The sequence below is a fragment of the Scatophagus argus genome, chromosome 1 (genome assembly GCF_020382885.2).
Source record: "Scatophagus argus isolate fScaArg1 chromosome 1, fScaArg1.pri, whole genome shotgun sequence".
Taxonomy (NCBI): domain Eukaryota; kingdom Metazoa; phylum Chordata; class Actinopteri; family Scatophagidae; genus Scatophagus; species Scatophagus argus.
In genome coordinates, this window is record NC_058493.1 from 7,671,281 (window position 1) to 7,698,186 (window position 26,906).

Here is a 26,906-nt window from a genome sequence, read left to right on the forward strand (position 1 = left end):
TACTTAAACAAATAAATAGTCAGTATAACAAAACTTATTTGCCACAAATGTTATTGAGCAAAAATGCATAGAACTAAAAGCTAAGTAAGAGAGAAAACAGGGTGATTCAGATGATTTTGAGGCATGGAGCTTGTTTGTTTGATTATAACAGGTACATGAGACTACAGAGTGGCACTACAGTAGGCTGGAGTTAGACTATTGGTCGAGGATCAGTGCACGACTGCGATGCCTGGGCCCTTTCACAGAAAAGATGTAATCTGAATCATGATATGTACATTGGCATTTGCTGCTGATGTCCAATTATCCTTTGTGATGCTGTGATGTATCTCATTCCGACATGGTGGGAAACTTGTTGTGATTGTGCATGTTATTAGAATAATTTTACAGTTTGATGGATTTGGACAGGAACTGTGTGTTGGGGGTTGTGCATCAGAGACACACACACGTGCACGCACAAACAAGAACCCTGGAACAGATCTGTACTGTTCAGAGTGACGCCAGAGTCTACTATCCTCATCGTTGTTTTGTGACGAGTCTCTTAATAACCAGTGGTAGACTTGTTTTGTGTTTCTTTTTCCACTGTCATGCAGCTTCAGCTGACCATGTAGGCAGCATAAATCAGTGGTTCCCAAAGTGAGGTTTAAGTACTTTCAGGGGGTGGTCAGTAAGGGTTGTCCAAAACCGAGAATCTTTCATTTTCAGATTACATATGAATTGCCTGCATTGTCATCTCCCATCCAGGGTAAAAACAATGATGCACTTGGAGTCCGTGGGACAAAGTGAATCAGATCATTTAGGCTTTTGTTGACTAATGAGCATCCATTTAGGCATCGTTATCATCATTCTGTATCCCTTGGCGCACGGTTTATCTGACCAGGCTTCGGTTATGGTTGCTGACTAACAGGTGCTTTTCTCTTCTGAACCACTGAAAGAAGTATAAGAGTTTGGTTTGTTTAGACTGACTCCTCGTGAGTTTTGTTTTTTTTAAAAAAAAAAAAAAAAAAGAAAAAGAAAAGGAAAACAAATTCATTAGTGGTCAAATGTGTTGTTTTTATAACTCATCACCAGTGCTAAAGAGAATGCTGCAGGCCTGTGTGGTGTACCTAAACACGCACACGGTCTGCTAATGCACATACTTTCGGTAAATACATAGTCTCGGTCTGTGCTTGATAATGACAGTGAACTCAACAGGAAATATGGGGAACCTCAACAGGAAATGTGAATGCGACTTGTTGCAGGTTTTCTGTAGAACTCAGGCCGACGCCATTGATCAAGCGGAAAGATACACGTGCTTTCTTTGTGTACAGATCTTCTCTGTTATAAAGGTTAGAAAGAAACACAGAAAAGCATGACACCGCATCAGATTTGTTGAGTAATGCTGCAGTAAACGCTACTCACTTCTCGAACAGCATCATTTTCTCATAATTATTTTGAAGCACATGTTTAATCTGTTGGGACAAACCTACTATACCTCTCTCTACTGCTGAAGACCTTCCTATTTCTGTATCAGTAGAAAAATGTCCTGCAGCTCTTCTCTAAATACAAGCATACAAGGCATTTCTTGTCAGTACACCTCATGGTGTTTTCCAAATGCCTTTAGCCACTCACAAAGCTGATGATTTCACTAATTTCTGTCATCTTCAATCTCTCTTTGTTTCTCATCATTCAACCTCACGTTTTGCTTTCTGCTCTCTCAATTCCTCAGACTTGAAATGAGAAGGTTCCTCTTGGTGGACAGTGCGCTAATCCCTGCACAGTCACTGGGGACTCATGAAACTCATCAAGTCCGACTTTGCTGTTTCCAGTCAGAGATGAGCACTAATCCTCCTTTAACACAGTCTTTGGTATATGTTAAATACTCTTTCTCCTTTCCCGTGTTGCTTTTTTTCATGTAAATGGAGATAGTCAAACTTATTAGGAAATACTGATGTTACTTGTACAAATTGATCTTTTCATGGTTAATTGTTTAAGAAGACACAGTGGTCCACCTTTAGCTTCAAGTATCACCTCAGAATTATTCCTGACACAATCTATTCATAATGCACTTTTGACAACACGTCACATCAGAGTATTTAACATGGCAAGGATGTAAATACAGGTGTAAAAACAGAGCAAAAACATTGGTCACTACATCATCGCTCAGTGATTCATTTCCACCAAAATCTCTGGATTGTTTTTACACTACTTAAGCTGGTTCAGTCTATTTAAAGTGAACCTAACCTGATTTTAGCACTCTTAGGTGGTCTAAGCGTGTGAGGCTACAGTGTAGGGTGGAGATGACCTTTACTTGGCTGATGCCTCTCTCCATCTCACACTCCCAGGATTTCCCCCACATTGTGCTGTGAAATCATAGGAAGTTTCCCCACTGTAGGAAGATCACAAATATGAGCAGCACGCCACTGGGACCAGGTTCTGTAAAGTCTCTCATTGTTGAAAGGTTTCTGTCATTGACGTCATCAAATCTGCAGGAGACTTTCTGTTAACTGCCCGATGGAATCTGAGTAAACATTTTTTTGTTTTTCTTACTTTAACCTCTTGACAGTTTGAAAGACAAGAGTCTTTGTTAGTTTGTCAGCACCACAAGTTTATGCTGCTAAACTCAGCAACTTGAACTCATGACTAATTGAAGACTAAAACCCTGCAAAGTCAATAGATAACACATGCTGACTGTCTGATGATCTGTTCTTTTCTGAGCCATGTCACAATAAAAATGGATAGTGTGAGTATTCTGCTCATATAATATACAGATAATTTCTGGTGCAGCCAATTGTTTTTGGTGTTTTCAGAGTTCATGATAAAAGATGTTAAAGTTGTTTTAGGCTATATACACCTGTATCTGAAGGGTCCAACATCTGGTTAGTGATTTTCGTGGTAAACAACATCACAAAGACAAAGGAACCTCAACAAATCTAATACAACGTTATTGAAAAGCACCAGTTAGCAAGTATACATAAAATTTCCAAGGCACCAAATGTCTCCAGGGGCAGTACATTCACTCAGCTCCTCTCTTGCCCCTATTTAAGCAGGTGCTGGGTGTGAACCGGACTTGGCTGACTGATGGAATTTCTGTGTAAAGTCTGCAGACATACCAATGGGATTAATTGGAAATTCTAAAATTATCCCCGCAGGTGAATCCTAAAAATGTCAAATACAACTGTAACAGTTCAGCAGGTTAAGATAAGGAAAAACAATATTTGACTGTTAAAATTTATTTCTCCTGATTGTGTCACTAAAAGCCCTCAGTTGGGTTGGTTCATTTGGAGTATCCACCACCAGCTGACAGGGTCACCAGTTGTCTCAATCTTTGTTTTCAGGTGTGACAAAAGTCATGTTTAACTCCAAATAAGTTTGACTGTAGCCGTGTTGAAGAACACGTTAGAGACTATTTTTTGTATCTGTTTTAGTAGCATGGCTGGAAACAGTAGTTCATCATTTTAAACAAATCTACAATTTCACATGGATGATAAATGTGGTTCTTTTATGCAGACAGGCCTCGAACACAATTGTATGGGCCTGTTTGGCCATAGTGACTATCACAAGGAGACTTATCACACTAACCTAACTGGATACAATTTAGTTCAACTTTTCAAAAAAGTAACATGCCGAACATACCAATTTCATTTACTGTATAATAAATGTGGTTGTTATTGTGATTCTAATTGTGCATCATTACTCACTGTAATATGGTGATTACCAGATGTTCTGGGAATCTGCCATTGGCAGCATATTTGTGGATATTGTGGTTCATTGTCAGCACCTTAACCTCTTGACCACTAGGGCTCCCCTAAACATTGCTTTTAAAGGCTATGTAGCACTTCATGGATACCTGCCACCATGAAAATGCCATTTAGCACCATTAGCTTACATTCATTAAGCTACACCAGTAGTTGTGGTTTGCAAATGTTTCTGTGGTGGTATTTAAAATACTCTGACCATTCAGTTACATAGGTAGCATCCCTGTACAAAATGAACAAAGAAATTAGTGGTTTATGAAAAGATTTGGAACCAGCTATCCCCGTTTGAACATATTAGATTTTAATTAGGTAGCTTTTTGGATGCGTTACTCATGCTGCAAATGGTAGTCCTGTAGCACCCTCCATAGCATGTATACATCTTATGCTCTTTTGATGTCATCTAACCTTTGATTTTTAGTCACACTTGTTCAAGACAAGCTAATGTATCTTGTTCGGGGAAAGCTCTTGATGGGCCATAAAAGGCTGTGCCCTCTTTTATTCCTGCTGTTTGGAGAGGATGAGTGCTGCTCAGATGGGATGCTTTGGAGAGCCATTAGAAAAATGCCTCTTCTATCCAATTGTTCAATTTCCTGGGCACCTTCCACGCCCCCGGCCCCTTTGTGAAAACACCAATTACAATCTGCTTTTGGCACTTAGGTGATTTTTAGTGTAAGTATACACTCAAAGTGAATCATTTATTTATAACCACACATCCGCACAATTAATCATGCATTCAGACTGCTAACACAAGCATAATATGCTTGTAACGTGCTGAGATTAGACAATGTGTTGGCTCTAAGATGCTTTGAGCCAAGCGGATACATATGAAGTATTCTTATGTGGCTTTCTTCTACATCGAATGCTGTGTCAAATGTTGAAACACCCTGCTGCCAGTGTGAGCTGATGCATGCCTCCAGTGAATGCTTGTTTAAGTGTGGATATGTGTGGGTGTCTTGCTCACTCTCTTTTCCCCATTTCAATTTCAGTGTTTTTTGTGCTTGCTGTGGTTCAAGGACATTATGCAATGCTTATGAGAGCACCCCATCTGGAGAAGTGCTATAGAGACGCAGAGTTTTCAGAACTCACTTCAGAACTGAAAAACAGCTTACCTGTGAAAGACATTAGTAGCTAAGGACACTGTAGGAAAAGAATTTGCAGTGCAGCAGGTAAACAGCTCTCAGACATGAACAATCTTTGTAGCTGTGTCATAACTCATTTTAAAATTTGGGATGGAATTTTTTACATTTCATTTTTTTTTGCGCAAAACACTCTTTATTTAATAATGCTTGACTTGATCTGAACAGAAAATATACATTTACTATAAAACATTAGTTTCTCATGTAGGTCTTAATCAAGGGGAAGTATGTAATTATTTTGGGGGGTATGAAAAGTCTGCACTTGGTGGATACTGAGTCACAGATATGTGTATTGTTTGCATGGGAGGCTTGTAACACTCTGCTGCTTCAACAAGCCACTCATTGTGCTCGGCTGGTTAATGAGTGATTAGCCAGGATTGGCTCTCTGGTAGACAGATGATCCAATGAATGCAGTGGAGAAAAGAGGGATATGTATAATAGCAGGATAGATGGCTTCACAATTCAAACTGCACCAGATACAATTTCAAATTTATTGTACATCGCTGTTTCCAAATAAAGATGGGATGCTGTGTAAAATAAGGACTTTTCACGCTGCATCGTCTTACTCCTTGGCTATTCTTATCCCTGGGCTAAGAGTCAACTGTGGGAAAACTTAGCGTCTTTTAAAATGCATATAGTTAACCTAATCCCGGGACTATATGATTCACACTGCACTTTTAATGACCTCTGGTTAAACAACCATTTGAACATTCAACAGCTCCCTTAGCCTGGGGCTGAGTGCAGTGTGAAAAGTCCTGTTATTCACTAATCTTTTTTGACACATGTTCTGTTAAGCACAGTACAAAGATAACATATTAAATATTTTACCTCATCAACTTCATTGATTTTTGTAAAAATATCCTTATTTTGAATGTGATAGTAGTAACACATGAATACAAGTTTGGACAGGGACAACAATAGACTGGGAAAGTTGCAGTATAATCAAAACCTCCTGTTTGGATCTTTCCACAGGTTGATTGGTAACAGGTGATAGTATTATTACTCGGTATGAAAGAGGCATCATCGAAAGGCTTGGTTTCTACATGGTTGTATAAAGGATATTACCGCATGGACTTAATGATCATGATTATTATACTATTGTTGGCAAACACATTTGATTGTTGACTTTTGAAAAATGGTTGCATTCTGTTTTTATTTGCATTTAACACAGTGTATCTTCATTGATCCTAAGAATCAGCATTAGGCGTGATTTTGTCCCACCAGTCATTGACTTTATTTTGACACTGCGATTGGCAAAATACATTTTATATATGTACGTCTCATGTTTTAGGTTCCTCTTTTTTTTGTCATTTAGTTGTTCTTTTTATACATATTGTATAATCATTGCTAGAGAGAAAGGAGAACATAAATTGCATTGCCAGAGACTGACTCATTAAAATTGTTGTGCATATGACTGTCATGGGGTTACCCTATGCTTTCTGATAAGTAGGTTGCACACAACTTACATGCAGCCAAGGGACATACAATTCTATTTTTGCCACCATTGTGTCGGCTGTTACTTGAGCATGATCGGAACTTGTATTGTGCTTTGCTAACACTGTTGCACTACTTCCCAAAGTGAGTGTTAGTTAGCAGTAACAAGCTTGTTGGCTATATTTTCTGCTCGTTGTGCTTTACATATTAATAGTAATTGCAACCAGTTTTTGAAATACAAGACACATAGTTAGTCTCCAAGGTCATTTAATATTGTTGGGTAACCAAGTGATTTCCTGTTTTCACCTTCACCTTAAAGCAGAGTCTCCTGGTCAGACTGTCAAGCTGGAGATGGGAGGGTCCAAACTCATTTTGAAGGGGGCACCTAGAATGTACCATATGTAAGCCAGCACAGATGTGTTGATGTGCACAGAAATATTTTTGTATGTGAATATCATGTTTTTTGACTCCTTTCTTCAGAGTGCAGCTTGGGCTTGAAAAGGAAAGAGCCCTATAGTCACAGGCCAAGTGTTGGCTGTTTTCTTGTGTTAGTTTTTTACATAATTTTTCATATTTTTTTTTGAGTTTTTGTCCCCAACACTGGACAAATACTAACATCTAAATTGAGTACTTGAGCACTCACGTCTATCCCCAAACACAACGGTGACCTTTTCCCTGTTTCAGTTTCTCCCAGCACTTTGCTTCACCAGATTTACAGTTGTGCATGGAAGTGCTGTCTTTGCCTCTGTTGATCCACATATGTAATATGTTGTGGAAGCCAAAACATTCTTACATCTTTGTCTTTCTGTTGGGGCTTTGTGAGTATTTGTATGGCAAACCATAGGACCAGACTATTAAAACCTGATGGAGCAAAGTCTTCCTCTAGGAACCTAAATTTCAAAGGTAGGAGTTGGACTACTGTGGTTGGCAAACATGAAACAAAGTACTACATTGTCTTAGATGCCCTTTTTTCAGCATGTCTTGCCCTGCCCTGTCTTCCAGTTGATACTTTTTTGTACAAAAAGGTTTTCCTGAGAAATTATTTGTGTTATGTATTACACCCCTCTCATTTATCAATATATGAGAAAAGGATTTCATCTTCACAGCCTTTACGGGACACTTACTGCTTGTTACAAGAGAAGAGGCCATGTGGTTCCTTATCTGCATCTGTGCTTATCTATCCTAACAAGATCTCTGTTTGTCCTAACATAACTTAAAATCAGTTGTTGCTTTCATAACGCATCCATCTGTGACTAATTGTGCAGTGGCTACAGCTTCCCTTTTTATGGAGCTGTCCTTGCCCTGTTGTTAGGGAAATGAGTCACAGTTACCAAGGAAGTGAAATGGTGTGCGGTCGACTGCATGTCACAGGGTGCTGCTGGCCTTGACTCCAGAGCTTTTGAAGCACTGAAAACCTGTGTACTTGTTTGACGTTAGAGGGCTGTAGAAATGCATTAAAATTTGGAGAAATGAAGAGGGAGGAAAGTAGAAGGGTGAAGAGTGCAAAATGAGTGGGAGGGACAAAATTGTAGAACTTGTAGATACATGTGTTTGTCTTCGTGCTGTCGGCTTATTTACAATATTGTGAACAATCAGGATTTCAAACGTGGTGCGGTCTACGGATTAATTGATTGTCAGGTGTCAGTCAATCATTACTGATAGTTAACCGTAATAATGATAAAAAAAAGGTGTGTTCTTCGAGATGAAGTGTGTGTGTGTGTGTGCAAACGTGTGTAGTAGTTTGACACGTGTATCTCAGTTTTCTGAACATTTTACATGGAGAGGCACATGGAAACTTTTGCCAAATCATACTATAGAATGAATTTAATATGAATTAAAGGATGAGTCTGGTGATATTCTGTATTGTATCAAATTCCAAGGACCAGACTCAAACAGATTTTATATAAAATATATTTATAAAATAAATATATAAAGTATATAAAAATTAAGGATCCAAGACTGAGAGTTTCCAGTGCTTTGTGAGGATACGCTGTCACACACAGGACAAATTCTTCACACCTGGATTCGTTTTTCTATATGCAGTGCACCGTGAGACTGTGACTCACATTTGGGAGGGGCTGCAGTGAAACTCAAGTCATCTCAAAGCCAGTTTCTATGAAGAAATCAACTGGGAGCCAAAAACTCTTCTTCCCACTCAGCCACAGAAACCCCAGGAAGGATGCTGCTGTGTGCAGACATTCCTAAGTGTGTGGCTCTTCAACAATGATGCTTCCCTGCATATTCCCCTGTTCAGTGGCAAAATTTTGGTGATTGGCTTTTATAAAATAAGTACCTCTAACCTTGCCAGATACTGTAGGACTGCCACAGACAAGACCTCTATTGAGAGTCAATGTAAAGACCACCATGGGGTGGAGTTAAGAGGCTCAACTAAAGCTGTTCAATATGATGGATGTCAACTGTATGAAAAGACAGTACAGGAACACAAATTATAATAGTGCTAATGAAGACACTCAGCAAGGAGACAAGGATGCTATTAGTGAAATCCTCAGGCTCCATCGACTTCAGTCATCCATAGCTCCCAAGAGGCATTTGAGGTAATGAGATCCCTCTGTGCTCCTGCGTCACTCCCTCCATCTGACCTCCTTGCTGCTGCACAGCTGTAATTGAGGGCTTAGCAGAATGTGCCATGCCATGCAGCTCTTATAGCACATACAGTCAGCGTTTATTTTCCCTGTTTTTCGCACTATTCGTGCAGTTCATCGTAGAGTTGCTCCATCAACGATGGGCTCATTCTATTTTGTTTTAGTAAATGTTTAGCTTGAGTGAAACCTACCTCTTTGGGGACATGTGTCATATCTGTTTGACATATCCTAATAAATATAATCCAGCAGCCATTCCTCAGAGGCTCTGAACCAGCTCCAGTTCTGAAGCTTGTGCTTTGACCAAAGGCAGTAGGTAGTATTCCTAATATGTAATGCCTAACCTTGCCTGTATTTTGGCCTGAAGGGAAACTCTGTGATGTAACGCTGCTAATCACTGCATCACTGTAGTACTAATCAAATGTTTATACTGATGGCCCCTGAGCAATCTTGCTGGGGCACTGTGGTTTGACGTGGTTTAGAGGCAATTTATCAATAGTTTTTTGAGGGATGGGAGGGTATGTCTCAGTGCCTTGTCACCTCACCCCTTTTCTCCCCTCTTCACTCCTCTTGTAGCAGCACTCTTGGCTGCCATTAAGACCTGTGCCTGAACCATGGTGTTGGCTCTGACTGGATGATAGTGTATGTAAGTGTGCGCGAGGATGTGTGGACAGGGTGTGTTTGACAATACTCATCGGTCCTCTGTTTGAGCCAGAGCCAGGCAACCTTTGCAAACAGGCTGACTCCTCCCTGCATGCACACTCAGTGTCACGGAGAGTCCACACCAAAGATACTTGAAGCCAGTTTAATCCACTTCATTCATGTTCTCATATCCTTTTACCTGTTGTCTGATTGTTTCATTCTATGTTGAAACATATTGGTACCAGTTTCAGTGTGCAGTTAAAAATCATTCTCAAAGCTCAGAGCAGAACCATGGTAGAGATGGCACTATATCACTATGTTCAATTCTGTATCAGTTATATTTTTCATGCAGTTCAAATTGCCAAAGTCAGAGGTTCATACGATTTCCCCCCACCTCTGCACTCAGATACTGACCATGACTAGTGCATCCTTCTTGGTTTCCCACCGACAACATTTCTGCAACAGCTGTTGCAAAGAAAATAAGTTGACTTGCTGGCTCACACGAGCAAGGAGCAAGTTAAAGCAGGCAGATGTTGACCACACAGTCCAACAAGTTTATTTAAGTCACAAGTCTATGAAACTGTTGATAGATGGTATGCATGATGGGTTCTTGATTCTGAAATGAGGTTAATCCCAGCCACAACGGCCTCTAACATATTTGGACATATTTCTTCTTATCTCTTTATGTGCTTAAAATAATCATTTGGTGAAAAAAATAAAACTATAAATCAAGCATTTTCAATGTTTTTTGCATCTAAGAGCCTCTGTGTTTTTGCTTTCGAAATATACTCCAGCCCTTGTTCTCAGAAAACCTGTAGTGCTGAAATATTCTTTTTGTCTTGTATGTGCTTCATGTTTGAAGTCTTGACCTAATCTAAGTCTTGTATTTACTTTATGAAGGCCATTACAAACCTTTATATTTGTTTAAATAGTTTGTAGTAGTAGCATAGTAGTAGTGGTCATGTAACAGTATAATTTGTGATTAATTATCAGATAATCTAACTAATTTTCTTGTTTTAATGTCTAACTGTATTTCAGGTTCAGTTTTCTAAGTGACACTAGCTTCTAGGATATGGAGATACCTTGGCAAAATGCATTGCTTCCTACAGTGCTTCCAGTGTCTCTGGCTGCCAGACAAAACCAGAACACAGTAGATCAACTGCCACGCTGCATGTTTGGCAGACACTGGACTCTGTTTCTGTGCAAATATAAAATCCTTTTCTATATAATCAAACCAAATTTCTATTTTAGAGAATGCCTGTCATTTGCATCCATAGTCTTTTGTGATGGTTCTTGTCTAAGATAACATTGCAGTCACAAGTGATAAATACCTCATATGGCTACAGTGACATGCTGAGATGTTTATATCCTCACCTGTCATTTTAGCAATAAGACTGCAACTGTAAGTTCCATAAGGTCATTTTATGTGAGCGCCTTGCGTTGGATGTTCAATTTTTTCCCCTTTTCTATGACTCTAAAAAAATGTGCTTCAAAACACGTTAGAATGGGTTGTTATAATGTCCCATAACTCTTAGGATCACATGTTCAGACATTTTTTGATCTTTAGTATAAAAGGTGCCCCCCCTCCTTTGAAATTTTCTGACACTGAACCTATCCTGTACATGTATCATAGCTGTAACTTTTACCTGTAACTGCTCTCTGCAGTAAAATATTTCCAGTGTATGCAGCTCAAATTGAAACCTGCATAAATATAAGTGCACCTTATGTAAAGTGATGATTCTAGTAGTTTCAATTAGAAATATTTGTCATCAGAATACCCTGGAATGTGGAATGTGTTGCCTTTGCTAAAAGTTGACAGGTAAGGCAGACATTACAACTCTGTTTTAAAACCATAACCAGCTTTGATTTACATAATATTTTGTCACTGTTTGCATTGCTTCTCTTGGAGATGTTGAAGGCTCCAGGAAGAGAGGAGCACAGCATATATAGCAATGAGCTGGTTTGATATATCGCAATACAGGAATTAAATGTTACTAGGGATGAAGTCACTGTCTGCGCATGGATTCACCCAGGGAATTTTAATCCCCTCGATCTAAAAGCTTTAGTCTAATGTCACACTAATGCACCACTGTATTTGAACATCAGATCAGTATGAGAGTTGCTGTTTTGTGTTCCAGTAAAAGCTGTGTAGGAATTGGTGGTCTGTTATTGGTAAGCTTGCTTTATATGCCAGACAGAATGTTGTGCTAATCCCTGACATATAAGATGTGAGCAAAAGAACCTTATTTAAATTATGTATAATATTGTTTTACATGCACAAGGCTTATTGCCTTATATCATGATTAACATATTGTGGTATAGCTTTACAAAATTTGCACAAAATGTAATATTCTTGATGGCATGCGCAGTGTTCTTACATAGTCCTACATATTCTCCTATATTCCTGTGATTCAGAGAGTGTATAGGAATACCTTAAGTATATTACAATAATATTTTAATGAGACTGATGGAACAAATGATCCATGAAAACAGAGAGTACTACAGGAATACTGAAGAATTAATGTCCGAATGTCTACTCCTCAACAGTGTTGTCTTGTTAAAAGTGTTCAACATTGTTGGAATACTGTAAGAATGTTACTAGAATTTCTTCACTGATTAACAAAGGTAGACCTTTTGAAACACTGATTATTAATAGGGATTTCATCATTGAGCCAACAGACCAAAGTAATGATGAAACCCCAAACATCAAGAATGGTAAACATATGGTAAATTTATTGTCACTTTTTTGTTGTTTTGGAATGTGTAATAATTTGAAGCACATCCTGGCAATGTTGGCAGAGTCTATATATATGATAGCCTGCTTTAATCCCGAGTTGTCAGTTGACACAAACAGCAGAGATGTGATGTACTTTTGGTTACACATACACAAATTTTTGAATGATTTGTTTGTAGACATAAAGCATTGCCATGGTAGTCTGGAGTATGCCTCATGAAAAATCAATAGAAGCTATACACACACACACACACCCCACACACACATAGAATAACACAAATAAAGCACACTGGTAACCTCCCATTTTTTGGTCATAATGTGTCATAGATATTATGTAATTCCATTGTCAATGTAGTGTGAATAAGTGCTGTCAAGGCCCCATTAGCCTTAAATTGCTTTTGATGTGGAACAAGACCTCACCCTGTTGTGCAAACCTCCATGAGCTAATATTGAGAATTTAAAAAGACAGACTGCAGTGGGATTGTAACAGATTTTAAGACAGAAAAGTTATCTGCACTTGGAAACCTTTCACTGCATGCTAAATCAACTTTATCTGAATGTACACACCTAAACCTTTACTGTTAAAGATTGTGCTATGAGCTTTCGTGACTTCACTGGGAAATATATTTACTATGTATCCCATTTTCCTCTCACTGTAGTACCTTATTCACCCATGAGAACTCATCACAGAAACAGTGCGGTCATCTCTCGTGTGTTTCCATTATAGGGTTACATATTCCAGTGACATATCTCAGTGTGACAGCGTGCAGGTCGGACATCACAGCTGTCAGTTGAGGTTGCACTGGTGATGCAGAGTGTCTCACACACACAAGAAGAATAATTGGCTTGCAAGTCAAACTGTTACAGCACTGAATTTTAATACAGCTAAAGCACATGCAGTGTTGGCCATTCCATTGTCGCTACTTCCCAGAGACGACAGAGAATGTGTTTAATGAGGATGACCATTATGGAAAACGTTTCCTTCTAATGCCTGGCAATTGCGTGGAGGGAATACTTCAAAGGGCCTCTCTCATATACACTGTAGGATGACTTGTAAACTTAGGTAATTAGACACCACAGTGTAAAGATTTTTGATTTTCCACATATTAACTAGTGGTGTTTAAAGGAATTTCACCCATCTTGCAACAAAATGCTGTTTGACAGTGAAGGTCAAATGGTGCAGCTATGTAGGTGCATGTACAGTATGAATCATGAACACAGTTAAAACAATACTTGTTATGACATTAGATTGCAGAAAACATGCACCAGATGGCCCCGTCAGCAGCCAGGGCTTTATGGTAGCCTGGAAAATTACCATCATCAGGCTAATCTGAAACTGCCACCCGTTTCTGTTGCAGCAGCTCTGCATGATATCCGCACTAAGTTTTGTTTAGCTGTGTAAACAGCTCTTTGCTGTGCTGGTTTCAGATGTTGAGGGTTTTTTTTTTTTTGAATGGCAGTGCTGGTAGTAAGCTGGCTGGCGTACTAAGGGATAATTATGGTTTTCTTATTGGTGGTGGAACGGGCTGGGCACACGGAGGGGCCCTACTTCTCCACAGTTACAAGATGGAGCGACTCCAGTTATGAAACCTGAAAGGGGGATGTGGCTGGCTTCACCAGCTGGAAACAATGGTCTCTCTCACTGTAGCGAATTCTTTCCACCCTGTTTTTTTCTCCAGTTTTTCTCTAGTTTGTTTCCAAATTATGCATATTTTGTAAAAAAAACAAAAGCAAAACTACATTCTATGAAGCTCATCCTTCAAACGAGAATGCATGCACATTCAGACACAACGGCAAGTCACAGGTTCAGAGATTAACAAAGAGGACAATTGGTTTTCTTTAAAGAGGACATCCACTGACTTAAACATAAATGGTCTCTGCAGAAAAATCCTTTTGTGACCTGATTCCACCAAGCTGGGATGGCGTGTAAGACTGAAATAAAAACAGAATGCATTTGCACACAGTCCAAGTATATCAACCAGTGGTTTTAACAAGTGTTCTCCAGCCCATGTAGTAACATCCTTTATATCATCATGTGTTTCACAAAGTGGTGAACCGCGCCCCATCCTTCTTTCGAGGATGTCTTATACGGCATCCCAACTTTTTAGGAATCAAGGTTGCATATGTCAGGGTTGTATCAATGAAGAAAGAATTACCCTTAAAGAAGTTGTTTTTTTACTTTGTGACGCCAAATAATGTTAAATATATTTTTTCTTTTTAACCATAACTGGTCAAATTGAATAAGACAAAAGTCTGGGCCTTGTTTTATTTTGTATTATGCTAAGAATGACTTGGCTGAATGATAGACTGCATTTTTCCTATGTGAATGTGCAGGTGTTTTCAAAACCAAACAGCATATGAGAAGGAAATGGCGAAGACTAATTCAATGAATGCTCTTTCTGTATTGGATTTGCACCATGGCTGATATGTTTAGATCTAAATTCTGTGTATCTTTAAATCAATAAACCCCTCTATGGACTGCTGTTTGTGTCATGCAGCAAAATTGATGGTTTCACTTGTAGTGGTACAACTTGCATCCAGTTTGTGGAAGTAAATGTGAAACACTTATTCAGTAAGAGCCAGCTTCCGAGTACGTGCTCTTGCCTGTACTTCCTGTGTTTATTATAAGCAATGGCATTTGAAGCTAAAATCAGTGCTGAGATAGCATCCTGTTAATATTGTTAAGTTTCAGCAGCTCCTTCTGATGAATGCAGCTAATTCGATACCAGTAGACAGCACTGGGAGGAGAGGAGGGGAGATGGGAAAGGACAGAAGGCCTAATCTAATCTGTCTCGTGCATTGTTGTGCATTCATCAGTCATCTGTTTATGGAAAAGCTCTGTGTATGAGCTGGCTCCTGCAAGATTACGCAGGTATCATTCCCCGCAACTCAATTCTGACCAGGAAAGAATTGTTCCATGTTCTGAAAATTACACTGGTTAATTTAGTCCTGTTAAGTCACTGATTCTATCTTGATATATGTAATACAAAGTGCTGGAGTTGGTCAGTCAAGGCATTGAAACTTTTCCCAGTCGCATACCTCATTGAACCCTCAGTCAATGCAGAAATAAGCATAAACCACAGACTTAAGTGATTAAAATTGATGCTGATGAGTAATCGCATGTTTTCAGTGTTTTTCCACGTGCTTTCAGCGTGCCCCATTATTCCTCAGATATAAGATCTCAGGATTCATGGTGGGTTGGATGTTTCTTGGATTGGTAAACTATGGCTCTTAATTATGGATGGAAAAATAATTAATGACATTGACGTTTAACTGACCAAATAAAGTAGAGACCAACAGAAAGAACAAGAGAACACACATGTGGGCGCACAAGCGGGAAGCAGAGTACAGAGAGAACTGAAACTAAAATTAACTATCTGTGTAAGCGTTCTGTGTACGTCCATGTGTTTGTATGGTTTTGCATATAAGTGTAGCTATCAAAGTACACTGCAGAAGAGTATTTGTTAGCAATGACAACCAGAAATTAACCTGACTCATATGAATGGGCTTCATATGGATCGAACAGTCTTTCACGGTCTGCATGTTGACTATATAAAAGGATTGTTAAGAGATGAAAATGCATGTTTCCGTGTTGTTTTGTGTGTGTTTTTTGTTTGTTTGTTTGTTGACTTGAATGCTTGGTGGAAACAAGCCAGCTACAGTTGATGTCTGTGAGCCTGGTTCCTTTGGTTTGTTGTTTTCTTTTACAGAGGTCAGTCTTTGTCTTTTTTTTGTTTTGTTTTGTCCAAGCCTATTGAATGCCAGCACAAAGACGGCCATAAAAGCAGAGGGATTTGCTTAGGAAAGAGACCTGCCTGTTTGCTGTCAATGAAAAGGCTTTGAATTGGATGTAGTTTTGGTGATCTGACCAGATTTTTAGACAAGATTGGTTCGTTACATATGAGGTGATTAAATGGCATAAGGGAAATGGATTGACAATTCACAAGCTGTATTCAACCAGAAGATTTCTAGTGTTAATGACCACCTCAAATGAGGAACTTTCTACCCTTCTTTGAAATTAAAATCTCCCTAAATTCTCTAGGCCTTCAATCAGATTCAGGTGGCAGGAAAATTCAAATTAATTCATGATAAAAATTATGATAAATAATTATTACCGGTATATCAAGCTGAAAGTTAGCACTTTAACCTCAGTCAATGTCCCATTTCAAGTCTAATATTCTAAAGTAGAGTCAAAACAGTACAAAAGGGACTTAGGGGCTGCATTGTATCTGTCTACTTCATGGATCTCCAGTTGCTTTGATTCCTGTTGAGCATCTGGCATTGTCTGGCTAAACATGTCAGTGTGCTGCTTAACGGACTGCTTGTGCATGTTTGTGAACATACTGTGATTACCATAGATTAATATTGCAATCATAATCCTAAGGTCCCATCATGTACATTAGTCTCTTGAAGCATAAAAACACAACAGTTCCCAAGGTGCAGTGTTTTATATACTCATGTGAATAAAGAGCATAGACAAAAATACTAGCCTTAATTGAGCCTTTAAAGATATGAAGAAAACTGACATGTTGTAATTTATGGGTTTCCCACTCTGTGATGAAGGCCCACCAATCATGTTTTCCATGCTTATCATAGTCACATTGTTGTTTTTCTTAAGCTGTCTATACACATACACACACACAGCTCAAAGCCTACACTCTGCCTCCTCTCTCCTTTGACATAGGTGCTTGTATGTGCTTGTGCCTAAGTGGCAAGTGCACAGTGGTGGTAGCTGGTTTTGTATGACTGTTGCTCCAGGATTTGGTGATGTTAGTTTACAGAGCTGCTATGTGATTCACTAAATTGCTAAGCTTTTATAGTAATAGACCTGGCAGTCAATTCAGCACAGTTTCAGCTATTCATCCAAGCAAGCTGTGAGACTTTGCTCTGTTGAAGCGTACATCCCGGTCTCTCTGCTTTTCCAGCTCAGTGTTACAGCACAACCACAGGTCTGATGACACTGCTTTTCTGCCATGGTAACTTTAGAGTTGGAGCATAAAAGGCACTGTCACGGCCAAGAACTTTAACATCTGGTAAATGAGAGTTCTTGCAGTTTTGAATGGCTGTCTAAAGGCTAGACAAACACAAGCCCCTGACTCATCTGACCTACATCATTAATATAGGAGCATCCTATGAACCTTCACTTCTCACTTCTTTGTGGTATTCAGTCACTGAGGAAGAAATGGAGCTCTGTAGGTCAGAGGCATACTGGTTTTCCCATGATTGTACATCAGCTTGTTTCCTGGTCATGTTCTGTCTTGTCAGTCTTGTCATTCACTGGTTGATTGGTATGCTAGAGAATTTCTGAGAAACCATACAAATGCAGACATTTGTTCATTGTAAAATGGGTTGCTGTATAAACAATTAAACGAGAGCCGTCACTCTGAAAGAAAATTCTTTTTAGAAATTCTTTTTTCTTCCTTATATAGTTTCTTCTAAGTAAGAAGATAGATTAGCGGATACAAAGGAAAAGCTCCATCCTGTGGTCCATTGATAAGTATTTTCCTTGAGGTTTACTATAGCGATGATAAGAGCTCCCTCGTTCCCTCTCAGACACATACAGTCTGGACTGTCTCTGTTGTGGTTTCGACTGCTTCATGTGCCCAAGCTAAACTGTACCTACATATGCTAAATTGGATTCCCTCTGTATTTCCCTCTGTAGTTTTTCTTGATCTAATAGTTCTCTTTCTTGTGTTTTGCTTTGAAGCATTGCCACTGGCTTGATTAATGTACTGGATTATCAAATGAGTGCTTTTAAATTAAACAAACACTCCCGTGTCTGTGTGTGTGGGTGTGTGTGTCTGCTTTGGCTACCATTTATAATGACAGTTAGAGCAACATGTTCTTAAGAATGTACATCAGTGTGGCATGCAGTCGAAGTCAGGTTTAACAGCTAGACATGGCATTTTATGGGTATATTGAGTGAATGATTCCCCCAGTGTAAACAGCCAGTAATTACTTACTCAGGGGTCTCTTCTTACAGGTCAGCTGGTTCTTATTGATGCAAAGAGGACATGATCTTCCACCAGCGCTATCTGCTCTGTTGTACCTCCCTCTTGCTTTTACTGCCCTCAGACTGCCTGTGGTGTATTATCTGAGCCTAGGAGGAGCCGGCTGGATGCTGTTCTATCTAGCAGTAATGGCAAAAGAGAAAGCTGGAAGTGGTTGTAAACTACCAGCAGCTTAAGTCATGACACTACTTACTGTGAAAATGCATTTTATCACTGCAAGAGTCAAGCATTGTGGCTGGCTCTTCACTTTCCCACAATGCAACAGGTGTGTGTGTGTCTTGTCCTTTTCCTCTCTTTATGGCACTGAGCATCTGTTGCTGTTGCTATGTGCGAGACAAACATGAAGCAGTGCCCTACACAAAGCAATATTAGGAGCTGAGGGAAATTAGGTTTGTATTGACAGCAGTGCGAAGTTCACACTGTTTCCACTGAGCTTCAAGCCAGCCAGCTTGAGCTCTTACTAGCTAGAACTGCACAGTTGCCGGGAGATTCTTCCCTCTCTCTTTAAACAATACAATTTACAGTCTCAGCATTTTGAGAAGACTTGCAGTAGGATTTGTCTGTCACCATAATGTAGCCCTTACCGCATAATGTAGCCCTTACTGGAGGTCCACTTCTTCTGCCTCTCCTGTCACACTGTGGTGTCTATAGGTTGTATGTTGTGATTATTAGTTCTACTATCAGTTCAGGCAAAGGGACTTTTATTGTTTGAAGAGAGATTCACTGTCTGTGTTTTGACAGAGCCTTTCCGGTATCTTCTCTCCAAGTCTGTAATGTAAATATGACACGGTCCCTCACTCTGATTGTAGGTGTATTGGTCTTAGACGGAGAGAGGACAAATGGCCCACATTACAGTGAGTTTTTGATGATAAAGGTAAAAATACTCAAATTGTTTTGAAATTGATTTTCCTTTAATTTGCTGAGTCAAAATGAAGATTCATACAGTTGTGGATTGCATACATGCAGGCACCAAGTCACAAGTCCTCTTAGGTTTGTGTGCCTCTTTCCTCTTGGCTGTGGTTTTATATTGTTTGTTATTTCAGCTGGGGAGAATAAAGTGGTTTGTGTGCTTTGTGGCTATACAGAAGTCCATTCCACCATGTTGAAGTAAATGTTCAGTAAATGGCTCCAAAGCGACTGCTGTCATTGACAGTGCGTCCCATCATTCTGGCTGCTTTTTATGAACGTTCTGGCCAAACTGAAACTGGAGTAAACATAGACAGGGCTTTCTGGATTGTGGAAATTCCGGAGTTCAGGTATGAATAAGCATGTGTTTATTGAGGGATCCGGATATTTATGTCTTTACTCTCACAGTATTCCCAGTGAGTCACATGAGGAACCCAGTTACATTCTGCTTTTTTCAGACATAACAGAAATGCTCCTTTTCAGATCAGTTGAGCCAAATTTTATGCTGCATACAGCCATGAAAAGTATGGTAGTATTATAATAAAATGTTGTTTTAATTTTAAGCCTTGAACAGTGTTTGTTTTGTGTGTGTGTGCCACCAAACCCTTGAAAATAATTTTTTTTTTCTTTTTTTCTCTTCATGTGCCCCTAAGGAGTGGAACTTCCGACTTCACTGCTGCATTACATCCAGAGACCTGGTGGGATCACTGATGACCTTTGTTGCTGCCCTCGCTACCTCCTGTTTTCCTCCTACACTGCCTCCTTATCCCTCTCCTCCCCTTTCTTAAACTCCCCTCCCCCTCTGTGTCTCTCAGCCCCGGCCTTATTACTCAAACCCACTGAAGGGAGCGACACAGTAGCTGGCAAAGGATGAAGCGGGTCAGCCTGCCAACACCAGACAGAGGATAGAAGAGACACAAAAGGACTAGCGAAGAGGAGAGAATCGGAGAGAGACAGGGACACAGAGGAAGACTAGTGGAGAGAGTTGCAACGAAGCTTTGAGAGAAGCAACATCAACATTCAAGATGCCACATTGAAGGAAATACACAAGTTTCACTGGACAAACTTCAAGCCCTTGCACAGAAAAGTTGTGGAGACACCTACTCCTGTACTCTGGGGCAACTTGTAAGCACCTGATATGTCTCTTTAAGAAGTGTAAGCCATGCCAGCCAAGGGGAAGTACCTGTTGAATGACCAGGAGCTGAAAAATGAGGCGCTGTACCGCAAATTTTCTTGCAACAACCAGTATCAGCCACTGGTGCTCCTGCTGGGCCTCTCCATGCTCGTCTGTGTGATCCTCCTCATTCTCTTCTTTTCCCTTCATCTGGTGAGTCTTCATTTACACTTGCTGATTGAAAACTGAGACAGCAGTTTGGTTGTTTAGGTATTGTAGGTTGCCTTAATTTACACAGTGTTACAAATTCATTTATGTGCCCATGAGCCACTGTTAAGCATTGAGGTTTTTCTTAATAAATGGACAAAGATATTTGTGTTTTTCACAATGCAGGCATATTTAATGGTAACTCCAAACCTGCGCATTAGACTGTGAATGTGTAACATTACCCCACTAATTAGCGGCCACTGAGGCAGTGGAGTGATTGATCATTGATAGTTCCTGTGAACTGCTGCACATGAATTATAGTTACCTTCTTCAAAAAGAAGCAAGAAACAACTTGTAACTTGACTTAATCTGTATGTGTATCGATATATCTCCTGATGCTTGTAAGAGTGACAGTTTGTATTTACCCACCAGCCCTTATACTTATACCTAGAGCAGAGTTTTGCCGTTTTCCGCTCTCATGAAATGCTGTATTTGTTTGCCAACTAATTGATGAAATTATGTCAGATAAGCACATTAAAGACACCACTAAGGTCAGATCACTAGTCCAGTTACCAGCTAAGTGTCTCTAGATAAGAAAATGATATTTTTCAGAAGCCTGTCTCAGTTATTCAACTACCTTCTATCCACTAATGGTTAGTTATAACCTGGCCTAGACTGGATTTCTGAGGCTCATATTGATATTTGTGAGTTTTAAAAATATGATAAAGATATATTGATCAATATTAGTTTACATAAATAATAATACATAAAAATATAGCATAAACAAACAATTTATCCTTTGTCACGACAAACGTTTTCACTTTTCATCACAGGAAGACTCAGGTGTTAAAATACCATTTACATTGTCTCTTTATCATAATGTGTCACTGTAAACCAGTGGTTCCCAAACTTTATCTGATCCAGTAGATTAGATTAGAATATTAATATATAATCTAATAGAATATTAGAATATTTTCATCTTGTGTTTCCAAACTCTTTACACATTGTAATTCATTCGTTAGTCAATCAATCAACCATTCAAAGAAATTGATTTTGCCTTGCTGGCTATTGCTACATCAGTCATAGTTGAAACCATATTGTTAGTATGGGGAAGTATTAATTCCTCCTGTGGCTTTGTACACTGAGCAACTCTGTAGGCAATTTATTAGTTTTTTTCTGATGAAATCAGCTGGCTTGTTTTTGTGCTCCGGATATGTTGTTTCCAAGTGACGTCTCAACTTGTTTGGTTTCAAACTGTCAGAAGCTGGTATTTTCAGATGCACAACACACTGTGGTCTCTCCTCGTTACTCACTGTTGTACTGGTGAAGCCGAGGGCCATATATGCCTCCTCATATTTTCTTGTCTTTGCCTTGGAAGTTGTGCTTTGAGTTGCCGAAGACTCATCCTCTGCCATACTTTTAGCTGGGAGCCCTCTCACAAACTAGTCCGTGTTATGCAAGCAGTGCTCAAGTACCTTCCTACCTAAATACCTTCATTGTGCCAAATGTACACTGGTACACTGGCCATTTTATTAGGTACAGTTGAACAGTCCAGTGCAGTCCAATTGATAGTCTGCTTTTGTAATGTGTATAAAGTTCAGCTTTTGTTGACACTGTGTCACAGACTTGTGACCTCATGTCCAGGCTAACCCGCATTTCTTTCATCTGTCTTTCTTACATTCTCTGAGACAAATTGGCATCCACTGTATCACTTACCAAAAGAAATTGAAACATTCACGATTTTGATAAATTTAAGCAATGTTTACTCTTAGAGCACTGACAGAAAACTATAGCTCCCATGAAATTTCTTCTAAAGTAGCAGCGCCAGTACCTGTATCATCGTAACTCGGTTTCATCCAAATCCATAAACCTCACCCAACACTCTTTCCTACCTCTCTCTGTCTTGATGTTATTACAGACATGTCTGAGCTTGCTTTGACTTGTTGACTCTCTCATGGACTCAGCTCTTCTGTTGAGGTGTGACGTTTAGCCCGCACCTGTCTGGGGTTTATGAGAAATGGTGTATTTAGTTATTCGTAGCTACAAATGTCAGTGGGGTTTGAATGATGCTTTCTCAGCCTTTGTTCAAACAAAACAGCTAATAATCAGAATCAGAATTCCTTTATTTATCCCCGAAGGAAAATTCTTTTTCGTACAGACGTTGCACTTGCAGTTTTCCTGACCAAGAAAGAAAAGTGAAAGATATAAAAATAGGATAAACAAAAACAAGATAAATATAAATCTAAAAATACAGGTATTTACATGTGTGAAACAATATATACATTGTATATATAAAAGTAAGTGTGTCCGTCACAGTGCAGAGTTTAACAGTTTGATGGCGACAGGCAGAAATTATTTCCTGTGTCGCTCTGTGGTGTAAGAGTCTGAACGAGCTCCCGTAGCTGATCAGCACATTGTGGAGAGGGTGAGAGGGAAAGTCCAGTATAGTCCTTATTTTGGACAACATCTTCCTCTCAGACACCACTGTCAGAGAGTCCAGTTCCTCTCCCACAACATGGCTGGCCTTCTTAATGCCATTGTAAGAGTAGTTAGTGGACTGCTGAGTCAGATCCCTGGTCAGATTTTGTTGTGTTCCTGAACTTCTAACCCATCTTTTCTCTGAAATATTTCCACATATCTGATTTAGTCCTGAGAGGAGTACATATCCTTATAGTCTTTTTCTTCCCTGCTTGCACTTGGTGCTAGACTTGTTACAGTAACTAGTGTTGTAACCATCACAAAACACTGACACGGTGAGTCAATGTTTTCACTTTACTTTGATCATATTAAGTAATTTAACATTAAATTGATATAGCATATCAAATTGATTAATGGTTACGTCCTTACTGGATGGTGAGTTTGAATCCTTAGGTTGGCTGTGAAAATGTAACAAATGAAAAACTCTCCTTTCCCTTAACAACTGCTTTACAAAAAAAAAAACACTTAACTCCCCTTCATTACCAGCGCAGCTGCTCAGAACAATGAGTGAGTGATTGTGTAACTGTTTGAATGCGAAAGAGGACACTGAGGAGAAATGGACACGAAAATAGAGGATGCATATTTCAGTTGCTTTCCCTAGATTAGAAAAGAGACATAATAGAAATGCATCCATCAGACAACCTCAGGGACATATTTAATAATACTAATGATGCTTCTCTGTCAGGACATTGTCTTGCCTTTGTCCGCAGAGAGGTCAGAGGCCAGGGTGAGCCACAGAACAATCGCCCTGGAGCTGATAGTGCTTCGGTTTATCTCAAAAGTATTTTGATAGAGGAAATGCCTGCTGACACAGAGACTTAAGTGTAAGTCTATTGAAGCACAGTGTCCCTGCTAAATACACTACCACTAATTCAAATCATCTCTGCAAGCTTTGTAAGAAAACTGGATAGAAGAAAATGACTTGAATGGAATGAAAAGGACGGGAACAGAAAATGGCAGCTAAAATAATGTAGCTGTCAAAGTTTTGAGTGTGTAGTCGTAACTCTGACTGTAACAGGAAAAGGAAGGTATTCATTGACTTCAGCTGATTGGTAGCATACTGTTGATTTTGGCATGATGGCAGGTAGCAGAGCAGTCAGGCAGACCCGCAGTTTATATAGTGAACTGACAATTTCTATCACTGAAGATTATATTGCTTTCCCCTGTTGGAAAAACCATCTTAGCCTTCCTTCTATTGTGTTTCTGCAGACTCTGGCACACTCCCTTTCTTTTGTAATTGTGCTTGTACACAAAGATCTTTCACTCTCACAGTTCTTTTAAAATGGTTCTATCACTCATGCATAAGTATGTGTATACTCGCTTGAAGTTAGTCTTTTGCTCGTAAAACCACACACAATTTTATGTCCTGCAATTTTCTCCTTCATTTTAGTTACTTGTTGATTGTAAATTGTGGCATTAAATATGCACAGTTCACTTAGTCATTCACTCCCTCACGCATCCCCAGACACACCATCACTCACTCCTGCTATTGCTCTTTTCCTCTTTCTTCTCAGCTGTCTTCCTGCACACATGGTTGCCAAGGGTACAGAAGAGTTAAGAGAAAATGCTGAGATGGAGCTTGTATAACACTGTTGTTAAATGCAAAAGGAGGGGCAGGGTGCTTTTTAGCGGGTGACCACCGGTGTCAGAGAGTCACTGTCAACTTATATAACTCCTCTTCAATCAACATCGGATAAAGAGCAATGTTGAGAGGAAAACTGGATGAACCCATGTTCCAAGTGCCTCTCATGACCCCAATTTCAGACCCTGACTAGATGGAGAGATGTTATTGAGCAGCCTATTGTTTGGGTATCTATCTAAATTCAGTGAATGTGTTTGTTGTAATATCTGTGGAATGCGTATTTCAGTGTGCTCCATACCTGCTCTTGTTTTGTCATGTCAGCCACTGCATCTCTGACCCCTGTCTTTGTTGTCTATAATTTCTTAAAATCATTTGGTAGTTGAGATGTTCTTATTGTAAGGAAACATAATTTTCACTTGATTTTATCAAACATGTTTAGTAATAAATGAGACGTATACAGTGTTTAAAGCCATCAGGATTTTGCCCCGGTGATTTTACAGCAGGAATATGTTTTACTGGCAGAAACAGGACAGGAACAATAGGACCATTTCTGAAATGTATAAATATAGCTTTTGATTAGTAAGAAACTGCAGACATAAATACAGAAAGATATGACAATGGCATGAAATAGAAGAAGTAATACAAGTGGGAATTTTAAGGGTCAAGTGTGAAAATATTGCAGAAAAGTATGTTTGGTTTCATATGAATTTTCTACTCCTCGATGTTCCACGCTTTAAACATTACAGCTGTATCTGGCACGCTTTTTGCTCTTGTTCATATAGAATAATTCCTTTGCCACCTACAAAAGGTTTTGTGAAGACTCACGGCTACATAGGGAGTAGAAACTGCTTTAGTGGAGATCTGGCCTTTTCCAGTGCTGCCATGGTAACCAAAAAGCTCAACGTACAATGCAGAGATGGCCTTCTCTGAGCAGAGATCTATTAACACCAACTTTGTGTGTCTGTCTCACTCTTGAGTGCTCTTTTAACCCCTTGTTTTCTCTCGTGCGCTCCCTCCGACGCCCACTCTCTCTCTCTCTCTCTCTCCCTCCCTCCCTCCCAAGACAATCACACATGTTTACACTGGTACAAACACAAGTTGTTGCTGTCATGCAGCCATTTACATGCAAAGCACACACAGATATTGACACGAACATAGACACAAACAGGCTTCCTCAGGCACATTCATGTGCACAGTCTTTTTCTCTCATGCTTGCTTCTCACTGTACAGTAGTCCAATCAGGACGGCGGTGGCCTGGAACAAACAGGACATGATGTAGAGACGGATGTGAAGGAAAAAAATGGGACGTTAAGCCTTAATATACCGACTATGAGTGGTTTTCTTATTCTTTCTTACTCTTACTCACAGTAACTTATTAAAATGCAAACGTTCTATTCATTTTACAGTAGATTTAAGTATACACACAGAGGGGTGGATAAAATAGCAGACTTGCCATTAAAAAAAAAAATACAGTAGCTTTGCAGTATACCGATTTGCTGAAGCCACCTTTACGTGTTGAGATATGTAAAGGTGTTGATTTAAAACTAGTGGTCCCGGTTTGAGGTTGTATCTTGTAAACTCTTACCAGTCGGGGATGATGAGGTTCTTCTTAAAATGTTTTTTGACACTTACCCACTTATTGCATTACGTACACATTTCTCAGTGTTTGCAGTTGACATACCTGCACACCAGACAGCAAGTACATGGTCTGTTTGTTGCATAAAGTTGTCTTAATAATTTATAAAAACAGCAACTCTTTTCTGTTAAAGCTGTCACATAGTAATTTTAATATGACTGTGTGAAATACCATTGCATGAATTGCATACAGTGCAAATTCAAGTAAACTGTCAAACAGACAATAAGAGATATGTCAGACACATGAAATCAGCATGAGTGTGAACGGTTGTAACAAATAAGCCCTTATTCACACTGTCTGAAAGAATTATGATGAAGAAATGAGACAGCTTTTCTGTAAGAAAAAATGTTTTCCTCTTTCTCCCTTGCCGCTGGAGCAGAGCGCGCTGGAACACTGTGCCTTTGTGAGTGTGGTGAGCAGCAGCCTGTGTGTGTTTCTGGCCGTATTTGTGCTGGTGTGTACGGAAATGCTATCACAAAGATGGAGGCGTCTGCTGGGCTTGATTATATGGGCCACACATCTCGCCATGGGCCACACCTTCATCTTCAGCGGCCCCATCATCGTGCCTTGGGACCAGGTAACCTCATCTTTCAAGTCGACCTCAGGTTACCTCAAACAGATTGAATCGATGCTTGACTTGTGTGTCTTTGAAAACGTTTCGCCTCATCCAAGAGAATTCATCAGTTTATGCT

The 26,906-nt window shown here is 39.5% G+C and overlaps 1 protein-coding gene across 3 annotated transcripts in view; it reads left to right on the forward strand.

Moving 5' to 3' along the window:
- The window catches only part of adcy7 (adenylate cyclase 7), a 51,459-nt gene that overhangs the window by 2,634 nt on the left and 21,919 nt on the right, over positions 1-26,906 (forward strand). For 2 of the 3 annotated variants that reach the window (XM_046413890.1, XM_046414040.1), the window contains exons 2-3: positions 19,851-20,524; positions 26,594-26,791. In XM_046413890.1, coding sequence (XP_046269846.1) covers positions 20,360-20,524; positions 26,594-26,791 — 363 coding nt within the window. In that variant the 5' untranslated portion in view covers positions 19,851-20,359. Of the gene's footprint in view, positions 1-1,705; positions 1,845-19,850; positions 20,525-26,593; positions 26,792-26,906 lie in introns of all 3 variants that reach the window. The other variant, XM_046413965.1, reaches the window with a different exon arrangement.